At 37.6% G+C, this 18,233-nt stretch overlaps 1 protein-coding gene across 1 annotated transcript; it reads left to right on the top strand.

The window, feature by feature from the left end:
• The first annotated feature begins 2,684 nt into the window (after positions 1-2,684).
• Positions 2,685-18,094, top strand: elk4 (ETS transcription factor ELK4). The gene is made up of 6 exons (XM_079858282.1): positions 2,685-3,047; positions 4,213-4,529; positions 6,051-6,758; positions 8,706-8,909; positions 10,901-11,017; positions 13,585-18,094. The coding sequence occupies exons 2-6, from the start codon at positions 4,323-4,325 to the stop codon at positions 13,684-13,686; spliced, it is 1,338 nt and encodes a 445-aa protein (XP_079714408.1). The 5' UTR covers positions 2,685-3,047; positions 4,213-4,322; the 3' UTR covers positions 13,687-18,094.
• The last annotated feature ends 139 nt before the right edge of the window (positions 18,095-18,233 follow it).

Below are 18,233 nucleotides of genomic sequence, written 5' to 3'. Positions count from 1 at the left end.
AGGTTATATTTTTGAATAACAGAAAAATGCTATTTTCCTATGTAAGAAAATAAAGTAAAAAACAAAACAAAACACAACCTTTTGGAAAAGCTGTGATATGTCACCTTTAAGGTTTAGATGCATCTCGGCTATTTAAAGGAAAGTTCTGGGTTATAAACAAGTTTAAATCACGTTGGTTTGACTTGTCTCTCAATTTGTAAAATAATGCAAAAATTGAATTTACTGCAATTAATAAACTTACAATGGAAGTCTATGGGGTGATGCACTGTGCCTGGTTGCAATGCAAACTACTCACTGCTAAAATACACAGTTTTAAAAGTATAGCCACAATACTTAAATGATATACATAAAACCAATGCAGTTTGTGCAGATGTTATCCAGTATTTCAACACCTGGTTCGCCATCGCATAATCATTACAAGCGAAGTCCTTTTTTTCTGAGTGTTATTTTAGTATTATTTATATACTATTATAGTAGGCTATTCATTAATATTTTGAATTAGTATTTATATTTTGAATTTATTTTAGTCATTATTGTATGTTTTAGTAATTTTTTTTTTATTATATATTTCTGTTTAGCTTTAATTTTTTTTAATTTTAGTATTTTTTAGTACTTTATCTTATATTTCTTAATTTTCGTTCCGGATTTTTAACTGTAGATTTTTCAGTATTTATATTTTATTTTAATTCAGCCTTATTTCAGTTAACAATAACAAAACTGATGCACAGAGTTTATGTACAGTATAGCGAAAAACTCACTTACAGGAATTATGTTAGCAATGCATAGCTTCACATTTCTCCTTCAAAACCCTCCGGAATGTGTGTCCCCCCTTAGAGTTCCATTATAAGTGCATTACTGCAAACATTTTTGTTTTTACAAACTGAAGGAAGAGTTGATATCACAGATGAACCTGGACCATTCCTTTAAGAAATAATCTTGTTTTGGAGTTGTATGAACTATATGCATGTTTTTTCCCCCCTCCCTTAAATAAGTCATTGTTCTTCTTATAGATCACATGGTTTTCTTTATAATGCTAGCACATTTATTTTCTGACAAATGCTTATTGTTGATGTTAGCACACATTTCTGGAGAAGAACTGCAAATAATCATCCACAAAAACCTTCTAGTAAAAACATTAGTCACTGATCTTGTACGGCAGGAATGCTTGGCTTGTGCCTGCATTTATTTTCCATGATTTTTCCTCAGCGTTGGAATCTGTTTGGAAGGCGTGGTGGCTGGAACTGACACAGAAGACTAAAATTACACACTTATTCTGCCACTCTTTTCCTACGCACATGGCAAATGAGTATGAATGTGAAAGTGTTATAAATAAATGACGGTGGTGCCTGGAGGGTGTGGTAATTGGAGTGAAATATAGTAGTGGTGGTGTTATTGTGCACAATCTATTTGTAATAGTATTATTGTGTAAGGGGATTTACAGTTTAGGACCAGATGTTTGAAAGAAGACCCGGAGTCAGAATTCTAATAAATTGAAGAAAAGTCTTACTGAAGATAGTTTGCAGTTTCATCAGCTGAAGTCATCTTCAAGACTCACACAGGAGTCCGTAGGCCGCCCCGCTTACAGTTACAAAGATCACAGCAGTTATACCCTTCACCAAGGTCTAAGCTACGTCCTTGCTTCAGGTTGCAGTTTCTGATTGGCTAAGAACACATATAGTCTAAGCAAATTTCCACACATGGATGGATGTCACCATTAGTCAAGATAGTTGTCGTACGATTCCTAGATTTAGGTCTGCGGTGACCTTGGAGGTCGGAGAAAGGCGTCTTCGGGTCTGTTGCATGCCGAAGTGTCCCATAGCTCCTATACAAGACCTGCACAGAACATCCAACGCACACACAAAAGCACTAGGGAATCGCAGTCTCTCCAAGATTGAAGAGGGCCTGAGCTAACTATCATCAGGATAAACTACCCAAACATACTTATAATACATTCCCTCCTCAGTAAGAATACAGATACTATTCACTTTCTAGAGAAATACACATGAAAGAGGTACAATTCTGTAAATCAGGGTAAGTCATGTATAGTTGGACCCCTGTAACCTTAACTCGCCACGTATAAACAAGGTATAGTTAATGGGTTGTTGCCAAGTAATATTGATTATGTAAACATAAAACTTTTTTTTTATCTGTAAGGGAAATGTTATATTTGAGATTACTCATCTATCTATCTATCTATCTATCTATCTATCTATCTATCTATCTATCTATCTATCTATCTATCTATCTATCTAATCTGTTTCTATTCTATTTTCTATTGTTCTGTCTCTATCGTTCTATCTCTGTCATTTCACACCCTGTCATAATTCTATTATCTATGCAGTCATTTCTTATCTAAATGTCAAAGTACACTCAAACGGATGATACATAATATTTCAACACCATCCGAATTGATATTTGTTCATTGAAATTTGTTTATGTTTTTTTAATCAATAAGTGCACTGTTTATTGTTACGTTAAATAACTATATAGTAATATAGATGAAGTAAGAGAGTCCATCATACGATAATCTACATGCTTTGGCTTCACTCCATTTCTCGTGCTGCTGATTTGACATCTGGAGGATATTATCGCTATTCAAACATCATGCACGTCATTTCTTACAGATTCATAAAATCTCAGTCTTTGTTCTGGAGTTTTATTGTGCGCTGAGTGTCTAATCTGGTGGGCTTGTTGCTTCCTGTTTTGTATTATTGTGGTTGCAGCTAAACATATCTGTACGTGAGATGGAGAGACTTTAGTGTTGCTCTTTCTCTGCCTCTTTTTGTCGTTCTCATTGTAAATGCGTCAGAAAACCGCTTTAATTAGTAGAATTAAATAAACTCTAGTTAGTTTAATGAGTATAAAGTTAGCTAAGACTCCGTTAGCTAGCGGACTAGCACGCTACGCTAGCTGACCACCAAATATCTTTACACGATGTAAACATTCAAGAAAACATTCGGCATTTTTTATTTTATTTTATTTCTTTTCTGGTTTTAATCAGTCGGAAAACCCCTCCAGGACCGACTCCGGAGCTTAAAGCTTCTCAGGTGAGTTTGACAGACATTAGCTCGATGCTAACTCAAGTTCTAACAGGTTGCAGTTTAGTACTTTAGCGTCTGTTTTCAATTACTTTATAATTTGCTAACTTTGCTTAATATTGTAGAGGAATCTGAAAACTAAAACGAATGATAAATGACGCACTGTGACCCGTTTGCATTGTTAAATGTGGTTGAGTTGACGTGGAGGTTTTGCTTAAGCTCCTATCTAGATTTCTGGAATTTATAATTTAACTTGCACAAAGATTTACGTTACACTAACGAGCATAGAGTTTTATGTGAGTTTTATGTGATTGTTTAGGGTGAAATGCACATTTAGCATATATTTCCATTGTTTTGCCAACCATTCTCAAAAGAATTATAGGTAGGCTAACTGTTATATGTGTAGTTTTAAATTAAAGGTAGGCTATATGGTCATTTTTATGGATATATTATATTAAATCTGCCATTATAAGTGTACATTTAGTCTTTATATTGAATATTCAGATAGGTGTATATAATGGCTATTGATGTACTCAATACCATTTTTAAGTGTAATTATGGTGAGATCCGGGATCATTTAGGTATTTAATATGCAGCAACAAAATGAGCATCTAATTTTAGCCATAAAATTAAAGATGCACAAGTGGTATGTTTACAGTATGCAATCACTATCATCATGAAACAGGCCATAATTTTGAGCTACATGTAATTTGTGATACCATCTCAGCCTAGACTCTTTGTGTAGTGTAAAATTCCTAGATCCTGTCTCCTACAGTCGGAGGAATGCTGTCACGTCTCGCCTCTTTGTTTCTATGTTTGTGTGTTCTGTTCTGTCAGATTGTATGTGGGAGACTTTTTTCGCTCCCTTTGGCAACTACCAGCTGGATATCGGATGAGTCAAGGCAGATTTAGTTTTATTTTAAGCTGCTTACACGCACACAGTCAGTCTGCACTGTCCACACTGCCAGGATTACACTGAAGTCCAGTACCATTTGGTATTTAATATGGTGTGCATATTTACCATGATTTTATGATTTCAAGAATGGTCGCTCTAGGTTTGGTTTAAGCGAAACGCTTCCTAAACAGTTGAGTTTGCTTCATAAAGCTCTCCCTCTTGCTATTACTTTAAAATTCAATTTGTGATCTAATAGCATCTCGATCATTTATATTTCAGCCTCTGTCTGGATATTTGCCGGAATATGCCGTTACGTGTCGGCCAGGCTGTGAGCTCGAACAGGGTCCCGTAAGGTAACGTTTCCCCCACAGCTGTGGATCGAGAAGGACATGGACAGCTCAGTGACCCTGTGGCAGTTCCTGCTGCAGCTCCTGTTGGACCCCAGCAATGACCAGCTCATCTGCTGGACCAACGAGGATGGAGAGTTCAAACTACTGCAGGCCGAGGAGGTGGCCAGATTATGGGGCGCCCGCAAGAACAAACCCAGCATGAACTACGACAAGCTCAGCCGGGCTCTGCGTTACTACTATGACAAGGTGTGTAATGTCTTCGAAAAATAAAAGTTCAGTCATCATTTACTCGCCCTCGCATTGTTCTGAACCGAATGACTTTACTTCTTCCATGGAACATAAAAGGAGATGTTTTGCTGTTTGTCCAAGCTGTGATTGAGGTCAGAAGTAGCTTTGTGTGAGGAACAGACTGACATTTTTTAGTCAGTATTCATAATATTCAATATTCTTCAGCAAATGGATGCACAATAGGCTTAGGCCTATATCGAGACTGTAATGGTTATTGGTCAATATTTGTGATTTTTATGATTTTATATGACTATTTCCCCTCCAGAACATAAAGTAAATGGGCAGATTTTTTTGTTCTATCCTGATAATCTGAAGGGGGATATCGGGATTATATTGGTTATTGGTTAACAGTAATTTGTTTATTATTATTTGCATATTAAATTATGGTACTTGTTTCTGCCTATTTTGAGATATTAGGTTACTTTTGCCACCCTCTAGTGCTAATTTAGTTTTGTGATATGATATATTAGATCTTAGCTTAGTTAATTGGGATTTTTTAAATGGTGGTTGATTTTAAATTCATAGGTATTTTAGCAATCATTTTCTGAAAATGTTAACAATAAAAATAATATTGCCTGATGAATGTCGTGAGACCGAAACGTTGCTAATAAAATTTTGATACTCATTTGATTTTTGACCTAGCCATTTGGTATTTTTTCCCACGCACCGATCACCTGCAGGTGTGCGATGGTGATTCATATTACATACTTTATACTTTTAAGAGTACCCATGTATTACACGGAGACATAAATTATAGAAAGTTGTTGCCGCTAAAATAGCTTCTCCTCCATCTCACCGCCGACACTCCACTACAGGATGTATTGACGGATCACATGCGCTCCACTGTCTTCACTCCTATTGGTTGTCGCTCTCGAAAGACACTCTTCATTTGCATAAAGTTTTCCTACATCCTGTCGCCAACGTTCAGTGTTGCTCGCACTGCTTGATATGGCCAGCTCTCCTTTGAAATGAATGTGATCATGTTGCTTTATCGCTGTGTGACGCTGACAGTGTGAACGCAGCTTAAATGCTGTTGTGGTCATATATTTAAATCAGTGTTTATTATAATTGCTAGCTTTCAGCCCGCTCCTTGCCCCCACACTCTTCTTGTCCATCAGGTTATTTTGTTGTTGTAAACACACAATCAAGTCACTCTGAACTGAAACAAGAGGGTCACAGAGCCCTGTCAGGTTTATTCTTGAGCGGGAACTGTGTGTTTGAGGGTTTGGCCTCATCTTGGCACCACAGGGCAAGAGGTATCGTTTTCCGCATTCTTCCTGGTCTTTGAACACGGGTTCATTTACTTAATTGCATGTTATTTTGTTAGAGTGGGTAGAAGAATGCAACTGACGGGTAAAAATGAACATATGAGGGACGTTTTGGGTGATTGCCTTTTACGTAGATATTTTTAGATGCATGTTGGAGAAAGTCATTCTTCAGCTAAAATAAACATGCATTTTCTTTAATCTTTCCTTGCAGAACATCATCAAAAAGGTAAACGGGCAGAAGTTTGTGTATCGTTTTGTGTCGTACCCTGATATCCTAAAGGGGGATGGGATGGCCAGAATGGAGGGTGCAGACGGGGGCTCTGCCGGACCTCTGCCCCTCTCTGACAAACTTGCAAACGTCTCCAAGGATAAAGACAGCAAAGACGCCCCAGACCGTGGTGCAGGCACACCGGGTCAGTCCAAAGCATCCAACCGGAATGACTATATCAACTCCGGCTTGTACACATCCTTCACTTTGACTTCTTTGCAGTCAGGAACACAACTTTTTAAATCCATGAAGATTGAGAACCCAGGAGAAAAGCTAATGGACAAAAAGGCAGGCCAGGAGTCGCCCCAGCCATCCACAGTCATTAAATTTGGGACCATGCCACAGAACAGAAACACCACTCTGTCTGCTATAGGGAGGCCTGAACTTCTGGCACAAGCCGTCCAGGTTCCACTGCGTGCTCTGACAGAAAATGAGACCAAACAGAGCACAGTCTCGCATGTTGTGTGTGCGTTTGTGGAGAATCCCACTTCAGAGAATGCCATGACGGGTTTCCCGCTCTCAAGAATCTCTCCGTCTCTGCTCCCTCATTCCCAGTCGCCCTCTTCTTCTCCGATGACGGATTCCCAGGAGCTGGTGATTGACAGTGAAATTGAGTCCCTCTCCTCACAGCCTTCAGAGTTACAGTTGCAGGTACAACATGCTAAAATATTGTGTAGTTGTTCTGTCGCAACTTCACAAGATCAACAAGGTGCATGGAAGACATTTTGGAACAATACCAGCAACACTCCGAAAATGAAGCTGAAAAGATATTACTCTTTATTTTGCCAACGTGTTTTGCTGCACAGACCTTCATTGGCCTAAATGAGCTTTTGTACACCTGTAATCTTTTAGCTCTGATGAAGGCCTGTGCACCGAAACTCCTTGGCAAAATAAAGAGAACATGTTGGAAATTAATATTGGAATGATGTTGGTGTGCCTTAATGGTAAAAGGTTTATGTGTATATCCATTTAAAAAATATAATACATTTATTTTATTTTATTTGGTTGCAGAACAATTCATTCAGATATACATATATAATGGTTTTTGTTTTTTGTGTGTTTATTTTTATACTATTTTATTTTATATTTATATTTATTTATAACAATTCAGGTATCCTTTTTTAATAATGTCAATGAGATAAATTCAGCATTTGACTTCAGTTTGACTACATTTCAGGCCTTGATTCACTTTGATTAACAATTTGAATATGTAATGAATCATATATATACACTCACCTAAAGGATTATTAGGAACACCATACTAATACTGTGTTTGACCCCCTTTCGCCTTCAGAACTGCCTTAATTCTACGTGGCATTGATTCAACAAGGTGCTTAAAGCATTCTTTAGAAATGTTGGCCCATATTGATAGGATAGCATCTTGCAGTTGATGGAGATTTGTGGGATGCACATCCAGGGCACGAAGCTCCCGTTCCACCACATCCCAAAGATGCTCTATTGGGTTGAGATCTGGTGACTGTGGGGGCCATTTTAGTACAGTGAACTCATTGTCATGTTCAAGAAACCAATTTGAAATGATTCGAGCTTTGTGACATGGTGCATTATCCTGCTGGAAGTAGCCATCAGAGGATGGGTACATGGTGGTCATAAAGGGATCAGAAACAATGCTCAGGTAGGCCGTGGCATTTAAACGATGCCCAATTGGCACTAAGGGGCCTAAAGTGTGCCAAGAAAACATCCCCCACACCATTACACCACCACCACCAGCCTGCACAGTGGTAACAAAGCATGATGGATCCATGTTCTCATTCTGTTTACGCCAAATTCTGACTCTACCATCTGAATGTCTCAACAGAAATCGAGACTCATCAGACCAGGCAACATTTTTCCAGTCTTCAACTGTCCAATTTTGGTGAGCTTGTGCAAATTGTAGCCTCTTTTTCCTATTTGTAGTGGAGATGAGTGGTACCCGGTGGGGTCTTCTGCTGTTGTAGTCCATCCGCCTCAAGGTTGTGCGTGTTGTGGCTTCACAAATGCTTTGCTGCATACCTCGGTTGTAACGAGTGGTTATTTCAGTCAAAGTTGCTCTTCTATCAGCTTGAATCAGTCGGCCCATTCTCCTCTGACCTCTAGCATCAACAAGGCATTTTCGCCCACAGGACTGCCGCATACTGGATGTTTTTCCCTTTTCACACCATTCTTTGTAAACCCTAGAAATGGTTGTGCGTGAAAGTCCCAGTAACTGAGCAGATTGTGAAATACTCAGACCGGCCGTCTGGCACCAACAACCATGCCACGCTCAAAATTGCTTAAATCACCTTTCTTTCCCATTCTGACATTCAGTTTGGAGTTCAGGAGATTGTCTTGACCAGGACCACACCCCTAAATGCATTGAAGCAACTGCCATGTGATTGGTTGATTAGATAATTGCATTAATGAGAAATTGAACCGGTGTTCCTAATAATCCTTTAGGTGAGTGTGTATATATATATATATATATATATGTATTTAATAATTTGCTAAATGAAGATGAATATAATACAAATGTAAATATTGATATCAATAATTATATAAGTGTCCACCATTATTTTATGAAAATTCATTATTAAAACCTCTCTTTCTCTTTCGATCCGTCAGGTCCAGCCCTACTCTGTTTCCAAGGACACAGTAACAGCTTCTGAGATGCCTGACTCTTCACCCCGCAATCTCAGCGGAAAGTCAAAGAAACCCAAAGGCCTGGAGTTGATGCCCACGCTGGTGGTGACCAGCTCTGACCTCAGCCCTCTCAATCTGTCCAGCCCATCCCTCCCCACGGCCTCTCTCACCCCAGCCTTCCTGCAGGTCAGTCTCCTCCTGACCTCCCCATCACACGAGTACAATGCTATTTTCTGCTGTCATTGGTTTGTTAGAATCATTAGACCATCAGCAGTTTTCGTGTTGGGTCGCGATTTCCATCCAACTCACTAGAGGCGCATCCTCTTGTGCAGTTATTTACTGTTGCTGTCTTATTTGACTTTGCTCATTGTAGCCTGAATTTTGGACCACTTTGCATCTTGTTCTGACCAATTAGATAGAAAACAGCTGTTTAACCAACATATAAAACAAAACAACTAATAGCAGTTTGCTTTTTTTTGTCATTTAGTCTTAAAGTGCCCCAAAGTGCTATTTTTAAGGTTCCTAATTTAGTTTTGGAGGTCTTCTACAAAATGTTTGCATGCATCCAAGGTCAAAAAACACTTTAATTTTCTCATAATATACATTTCACATCACCTCATTTCTCAAAGAGTCTGTAAACAATTTCTTTGAAGATTCATTCTATACCCTTCCTTTCTGAGAGCCTACTCTGCTCTGATTGGTAATTTTCCAGACTGTTGTGATTGGTCTGCCGCTTAAAGCTTGTGTCTGAAACAAAACTCCTATTACCATATCTGAATTTCAGCTCCGGAGGCTTCCTCAGCGTTTGATACACAGTGATACGAACAGATGGCGTCCATTTTTCTGTATCGGTTCCAATGCCAGTCCTCATCTTTTTGAAATGCATGCAAAGTAACATGTCGACAACACAAATCAAACTCTTCCTGTCTCAGCTACAACTACAGTGTTTGAGGGCTGGGCAAAGTAGACGTTGTTTACTGGCTGCCAATGAAGACCATAGGCTGGCATTATGCAAATTTGTAACAGGAAATGAGACTGGAATTACTGAGGACTACTGATCATTTAAAACTTTGCAGACCTTTTAGATTCACAGCTATATTACATATTTGAAAAGCATAATAGGGACACTTTAAATGAACGCCATGATAGTAGTTTGCCATGCAACAAACTGGCAGCTTATTTAAATAATTAGTAAAAGTCTCCATGTCATGTTGTACTGACAATTTGGAATAAATTAGTGCAAAACATATAGATCTTGTGGTCAGAACATCCATCTATCTAAAAACACCAATTATTTTGCACACAAAACTTAGCAAGCAAAGCAGAATTTTATTTTATTTTATGTGCATTATATGTACATATTTTAATTTTGGATTTTTATGTTCCAAAAAATATGCATACAAATATTTGAATGGATTTTTATGCAATTCATTCACAAATAATTTTTGCCATGTTTGTAATTTGTATGTCAAAAAGCTTGTGAACGACCTGTTAAATATGCTTGCAAATGCTACCAGGCTTATGCACAAATACTAAAAATGACCACTGATGATAAAACTGATCACTGTCTCTGAGTGTGGTTTAAAAGAAAATGGCCTATTACAAGCAGCATATTTTTCTAAAAATTTGTGGTTATCCTGCACAGGAACATGGTGAGGTCACATTGAAATCCTTTTGGTTATGTGGTTGCATTGATATTTTGAGGCACTAGAGGGCAATAGTGCACCATTGTAAGCAATGAGACTCAGTCGTGCTGATACGCTTCGCAGACACTCATTGGCTGTTATATGATCGTGATCATATGGTGAGGTTTAGCTGGATGCTACTTTGATGGATCACCTCGTTAAGACTGCACAATCTTTGCATTTACGAGCACTCATACAGCCAGCCCCAGAGGATCACCCCCTGCTGTATCTTCAGTTAGATGAAAGATGAAATATACTATAATTCAAATCTATTATTTATGCTTTTTCAGGAAATACAGCACCCTTGCCCTGTGATTAATTCTTATTGCTTCTTAAAGTCTCATTAAGCCACTTTTAATTAAACATTTATATTTCAGGGTTATGCCTCTTGCAAATGCTTTGTGCTATGATGCTCACGAGTTTTTGGGAACGGCACGCTTAATGGAAAGAGAGTTACTTCTGTAAAAGTTCACTTTAATTTTTTTGTTGCAGACACCCCTGCTGCTCACCCCCAGTCCACTTCTGTCGAATATCCATTTCTGGAGCACGCTAAGCCCGGTGGCACCCCTCAGTCCCGCCCGGAGACAGGGCCCGCATACCCTCTTCCAGGTGAGTCACTTTAACTCAAATGATGTACTGATAAGCTGATGCCCTTTTCACACTTGGTCCAAACCTAAATTTGATTCCATCCTCCTTAAAGGGATAATTCACACAAAAATGAAAATTACCCCATGATTTACTCACCCTCAAGTCATCCTAGGTGTATGAGTTTCTTCTTTCAGCCAAACACAATCAGAGTTATAATAAAAAATATCCTGGCTCTTCCAAGCTTTATAATGGGAGTGAATGGTCCTTAGATTTTGAAGCCCCAAAAAGCCCATCCATCCATCATAAAAGTAATCCATATGGCTCCAGGGGTTAATAAAGACCTTCTGAAACGAAGCAGTGCATTTTTTTTATTAGAAAAAATATCTATATTTACCATTTTGGTCGCATATGCTCCTGAAATTTAATCTGTGCGACCTAAAAATATATTTGGGAGCATTTGTGTGATTGCAAATAATGGTTGTGGTGTGACTTGTTTTCATTTCTCTACAAAACGTGCGCACATTTCTGCACAGTGTGTACCTTATGTGCGCTGATACGCGGTGGCTGGACCATCATCCTATCCAACGTTACATAACCAATCAAACTTCATCCTTACGTTTTTAACTTTAAAGCAGATTTTAGATCGGTTAATATTAGCTGTCAATCACTCCCACTCCCTTTCACTGCGCTCCGTTGTCACATGACAGGGAGCTGACTACCGCGTGAAATTTAAAAGGCTGAATAAGGGAGAAGATGAAACGAATGCTGACAGATTTCTTTTGTAAGGCGTCACCTAAAGAGGTGGAACACGCCAATGCTGATGGTGAGGATGTTTTTTTTTTTTTTTTTTTTTTTAATAATTTTTATCATTATATACTTTGCTTGTTTCATTAATGGATGAATCAGAGTTTTTTTGAACGAATCTCTTGAATGAATGATTCAATAACAAATACATTTAAGTCACTTGTCGCCACCTAGTGGTGTAAAAATGTAATGATACAATTGTTATTTGAAGCTCCATGTTACTTTCAAAAGGTGCTTTTCTCTATTCCTATCGCTTAGACGTCAGTATTTATATCCAAACTTTAATCTTTAATTCTAGTTCCAATTCAAGTTCTTCTGTGATAATAAGAATATTTGTAACACAGAAATAACAATACTTTGTAGTTGAATATACTCTCTGGGTCCTTAATTTTTGGTGGGTGCTCCTAAATTTTTGAAGTTCGGAGCACCAGTGCTACCAAGTAAAAACGTTAATTTCGAGCCCTGTTCCTGGATGTACTTCTTTTGGGCTTCAAAATCTAAGGTACCATTCACTCCCTATTATAAAGCTGGGATATTTTTTTAAATAACTCTGATTGTGTTTGGCTGAAAGAAGAAACTCATATACACCAAGGATGGCTTGAGGGTGAGTAAATTATAGGATCATTTTCATTTTTGGGTGAACTAACCCTTTAAGTTTGTCACATTTCATATTTGGATTCAAATCACGTCATCTGTGAGTGTCACAGCTGTTCCTTTTTGCCCAAAAGGGTTTTGCACACCAGCCTGCATTTCCACTGATTTGAGAGCTGAATAGTAAGTCTCATAGCTTACTCACAAATAAACAAGTTTTGAGAACATATTTGAACAAGTCACAAGCTATCTTTGATGTTAACACTAAGACGTTACTTAAATATATGATGAGTAAAATTCACAGAAATCAGTCACACATATAATATTTGTCAATTTATTTTATTTCAGACAAACAGGGAAAATGAAGTGGTTGGAATATCTTTGTAGCAAGATGAAAATCATATGCAACACAATATTGTACTTGAAAACAGCTTTGTTGACTTCAATGGGAGCAATGTCTTTGTGCTTTGAGGGTTTTAGTCGGTTTAGAAAGACTGAAGTGTGTAGGATTCCCATGGTCCTGGAAAAAAGTTCAAACACTTGTGTAATCAGAATAGTTTTTAGCAGTGAAGTATTTATTTTTATTGCCAAAAAATACTTTTGATTATTTTTACAATTAGTTTATTACAATATTTGAATAGGTATTTTAATATATATTATCATTTATTGCTTAGTTATTGGTTATTAATTTATGATTTGGTTTACAACAGCTTTCTTATCAACCTAATCAAAGCATCCACTCCAAAAACTTGGTGTAAAGTGTGAAAACTGGTGTTATTTTAATATTATTCATATACAGTTATATTATTTATTAATATTTTGAATGTAGCTTTTATTTTATATTTACTTTTTGTTTTAATTTTAGCTTAAGTTTGAGTAATTTTGTTGTCATTTTTTTGGGGTTAGTTTATTTTATATATTTCTATTTTTGAATGTATTTTTATTTCAGTTTTAGTAATGTAGCACTTAAACTTAATTTTATTTTGGTTAGTTGCCAAGGCAACATTCTAATTTCCAGTCCATCTCACATTTATATTTCAATTAATACATTTTAATAGTTTTAGTATTAGTTAACGATAATAACACTGGTCTGGTGAAAACACCAGAGACTTTGAGATGTTCCCAATAGTGTAACAATATTCCAGAAAGGATGCGTTCAGTTTTTTTCATTCTGTTTCTCTTCTTTTTATCAGTTTCCTTCTGCCCTGAGTTCCACGCAGTTCTCTGTTCCCGTATATAATTTAGACGGCACCAACACTCCCGGCCCTCTCTCACCCGACCCACAGAAGACATAAAAGGGGGACGAAATCTTTGCCTCGTGTTCTTGATTGATAAATGTGGATTAACCTCATTCTGTTCACCTGAACTGGTCCTCTTCAGGTAACAAAGATTTATGACCAGCGTTTAAGCGTCAGTTTGACTCTTGAACCTTTGTGATGTCACAAATACTTTTACTTGGGATGTATATCAAGCCATCGTATAGTGTCTGCAGGACACTGTAAATCTTTAATTCCTGTTTTTTAATGCACTGGTCTTCAGGGATTGGCTCTAGTGTGACTAAAGCTGATAGCTGTTGATCTCCACAGCTGCCAAAAGGGGCATCATGTGTGTGCTTTACCATTGTGTTCCTAATTGGGATCCTGAATTCTCACATCATTTGTTTGTATAGCCAGATCTCTGTTCTGCATCGGAGAAAGAGGGATCGTTTTGTACATAATCCAGCAAGTTCACTTCGTCTCAACTCATGTTTGCCTTTTGTTTGGGAAGTCCTCAAACAAACCTGCCTTGCCAAGCCAAACCGCCCCTTCGCCTTGTGATTTTGATAATGGTGACCTCTGTATTATCTTGTATCTTTCCTCATGCTGCACTTACTGCCATGTATTTAAAGTGTTTCGTCAAAATAGCCACATGAATGGCACTTAGATCAAAACAAGCTGCACTTACTAGGGCTTTTGCACCTACTCATGTTTACTAGCCATCCAGAAAAGTAGTGAACTTGTCGGCGGGTCAATAATTACCTCACGTAAATGACTCTCGACACAACTGAGAAACTAAAATGCCAGTGAAATAGAATTTCTTTCTGCTTCTGAGTGACTCTTGATTCGTTTCAAGGTAATACACAAATTTTGGTTTGCAAGTGAGCATTATAAAGGAACTCAGTCAATCTCAGATGTCCGCAGCACCAGCACTGTTTGTGAACGCTTTTCGCTCCAGGTTCATTTCTGCATAATTCCAAATATAATTGGCTATTAGAGCTTATTATACAACTAATGTCACACAGCTACTTTGGGACGCAGTTTGTGTACAGACCATTTTCCTTCTATTGTGTCTGTATCTACAGTCCAGTGCGTCACCTAGTAAAACTAACCGACTAGCTGGTGCAAATAGTGACATTTTATTGTGCATTGTAGACAATGTATCACAATCAGAACCAGCAGAAGTCAAATTTCTTTGGGGTGGTTCACCAAAAATGAAATTCATGTTGTTCCAAACCTGTAAATCCGTCTTTCTTCCTTGGAACGCAATGTTTTTGAGAATATTTCAGCTCTTTTTGTCCATGAAACATTACTTTCGTTGAATGGACACATCAAAATATCTTCATTTGTGTTGCACAGAAAAAAGAAAGTCACACAGATTTGGAACAACATGATATTTCATTCATTTATGGGTGAACTCTTTATGAAGATTGAGGCAGTCAGGATGTCATATTCTTGAAGTAACCCTCAACATTGGAACATCTTAAAACATTAAATCTAACTGGTGCTTTGACCATGATGCACATTTTTGAGAGGGCATTTAGTAGGCCAAATTGTCGTCACCCTCGTTGCAATGCTTGATGGCGACTGCGTAATGAAGCGTGCTTCCAAACGCCCCAATGCCATCACCGTAACACACCAGATACGCCACTGCGGCAATGCTTAGCATACAAATCTTTTCATAGAAACCATTTTCCCTTTCTGAAAGACTGAAAGCCATTAGGAATGATTTCAGTTGAGTGGGAAAATCCAAGGACTTGCTTTACTCCAATAGACTGGCGATTCACCATTAAGCTAATGGAGCGTACACAGCGTAAAATGGAATGGAACGGCACCGGCTCAGTGCTTAAAGCCTCATCCCACCATTAGGATGGTTGGATTGGTGGAGATCGGTTGGATGTGTACCGTAACTGGACGGCTGTCTGTAGAGCTCAAGCCAAATGCTCAAAACCATTCTTGCATTTGTCAGCTTTCCCGGTGTTGTGCAAGATTCAATCCCCCCGCAGAATACAATCTACCTTGGACAACAAGCCCAAGCTGTTTGTAATGCCCAGCCAGAAGTGTCTGTCCTTTTGTAGCTGGTTTGGCTGGTTAACCCAATCCAGTGAACCCCCGCTGGTAGAATATACCATATATCTTTCCCCATTGATGCTCATTCAAAAGTTGCTGTTTTTAGAAGGCAATGCATACATTTCATATATAACATTGCACTATAGTAAATGTTTAGTGACTTTTTTGGGGGGGGGTTCAGGCTTTTATAATGATTTATTTTCATGGTTAACACAACTTAAAGTAGTGTTGTGTTTCTGATCATACTCAAAACAAGTTCTTAAATCATTATAGGGTCCATGGGGCATCGGATTCTGTGAGAAGCCTGAATCTTGCACGACACCGGCAAAGATGCTAAACGTCTGATTCTACAAGCCCCTCTTTGCAGTCCTTTTTTGATGTCAGTGCAGTGGAGTGTGTGTGTGTGGAGTGTTTGGCAGTCTTGCCTCTCAACTTATGAACCAATATAGAAAATAAATGGCCATATGTTGCACAACATAAAACCCTACCTCTAAACAAACTCAAGCCATGATTTATAACTGACATGCGTTAAATACAAAACTGGAACAAGGCTAAAATGCTGACACTCAATTTGCAGGAACTGAGCTCTGTTAGTCCCTCCCTGTAGGACCACTTAAAGTGCAATGATTAAAATAGAAAGGGAAATGATCATAAGTGTGTGTATGTATAGGAACTGTTCAGCATCTCAAATTCAGCTCTCAGGTATTGTATGATTACCCACAGTCCTTATCCTTTCCCACAGACCCAACAAGTTGAAGAAATGGCTTTTTACACCCATGCTAACATGGTGCCTTCTAGTCTTATTTGTTGCCAGTGAAATGAAAATAGGCAACAGTTTTGGTGATTGTTTCTATTCTGAACGGCTTTTTTTTTGTCATTTGCTGCTGAAAAGAGCTACAAACTAAAATTATAGATATTTGAAGAATTGTTCTGGTTTCAATACAACTATTGACAGCATTTGATCAAGAAATTTTATTAAATTTCTGTTAAGGTTTTTTGTGTGTGTGTGTTGAAGGGATAGTTTATCCAAAAATGAAATTTATTGTCATTTACTCACCCTCAAGTTGATATTTTGAAGAATGTTGTTAACCAAACAGTTGCTGGTCCCTATTGACTTCCATAGTGTTTGTTTTTCCATACTGGGGACCAGCGACTGTTTGGTTACCAACATTCTACAAAATATCTTCATTAATGTTCAACAGAAGAAAGAAACTCATAAACATTTTGGAACAACTTGAGGGTTGAGTAAATGACAATCAATTTCATTTTTGGATAAACGATCCCTATTACACAAATCTTAAGTTGTATTTAACCCAGAACATTCTTTTCATGTAATATGTATCATCAGCATAGATTATAAAAGCTAGAATCTGTATTCAGATCCAGTAGAAAACAGATCATAGGAAATATTGTTTACTCATATTTTCCAGTACTAGTATCAGTTAATATTTTCAGTCTGTGTGCATAAATCAAGAATAGGAACATTATGTTTCATTTATTAGCTGCCATTGTAGTGCAAGTGTGCAAACATCTAACATTTATTTAGTTTTTTTTTTTTTAATCTGTTGTTTCAAACCTGCATGATAAAAATGAGATGTTTTGCAGAATGTCTTTTCCATACACGAACATCAGTTAATACATTAATATGTAAAATGTAAATGTATGATTTGTGCTTTATATTTTTTCTGAAGCACTGTTCAGAGACTGAAATTTGAACAATTAACTACTCGACACTATAAATTGTGGTATTTTTTTGGACCTTGAAAGTATCAATCATCCACTTTCTTTGTATGGAAAAAGAGCAGCTTGGACATTCTGCGAAACTTCTCTTTTTGAGTTCCACGGAAGAAAGAAATTCATATTTGTTTGTTTTTAGGTGGGTTTTGAACTATTCCTTTAAGGAAATGAGTTAATTGTACATACAGTAACACGTGATGGGGTGTCAGTAGCATTGTGCTGTTGTTTTGTAGTATTTTCACTTTGACCTGTAGCGTCTTCATTTGTATTCCTGCAGCATTCAGACTGAGTTTGATTGCTCTTGCCTGTATCGTGAGCACTGCACATGCAATTGCCTTCTCATCGAGGGGATCTTGAGTTGCTTAATGCCTTTTACAGTTTGAATAATGGATTTTGTGCAGTGTGCAATGACTTTTTTAACCTGTTTCCATTATTTTAGCTTAATGCTCTCTTACCCATGTAGTAGATTATTTTTTTTATTTTTTTGAGGAAAAAGCAGCTTAGTTTGACTGCACATTTTACTTCATTAAATAGTCATTTGTTTTGTTTCGATGAAAATTCACATTTTTCTCTGTAGGATCAAATGGGTTTGTTATATGTGTTTAGCTTTTAAACAATGATGTCTTATGTTTTTTTTTCCTTCTCTGTTTGCTTGAGTTTTGTTTTCCCCCCGAGCACATTTAACTATTGTAGCCATACTGAACATCTGTTGTACTTTAATGTGAGTCTAAAGCACTTAAACATTTTTCCTCTTACCGGCACTTTGTGTTTTTTAGAAT

Source organism: Squalius cephalus (genome assembly GCF_949319135.1).
Source record: "Squalius cephalus genome assembly, chromosome: 22".
NCBI lineage: Eukaryota > Metazoa > Chordata > Actinopteri > Cypriniformes > Leuciscidae > Squalius > Squalius cephalus.
This window is presented reverse-complemented; position numbering and strand designations above follow the sequence as displayed.

Bases quoted from the DNA above. Each gene is read 5' to 3' on its own strand.
- elk4 (XM_079858282.1), top strand. From the start codon at position 4,323: ATGGACAGCTCAGTGACCCTGTGGCAGTTCCTGCTGCAGCTCCTGTTG. The intron at 6,759-8,705 runs GTACAACATGCT...TCGATCCGTCAG, and splicing joins CTTCAGAGTTACAGTTGCAG to GTCCAGCCCTACTCTGTTTC. The intron at 8,910-10,900 runs GTCAGTCTCCTC...TTTTTGTTGCAG, and splicing joins TCACCCCAGCCTTCCTGCAG to ACACCCCTGCTGCTCACCCC.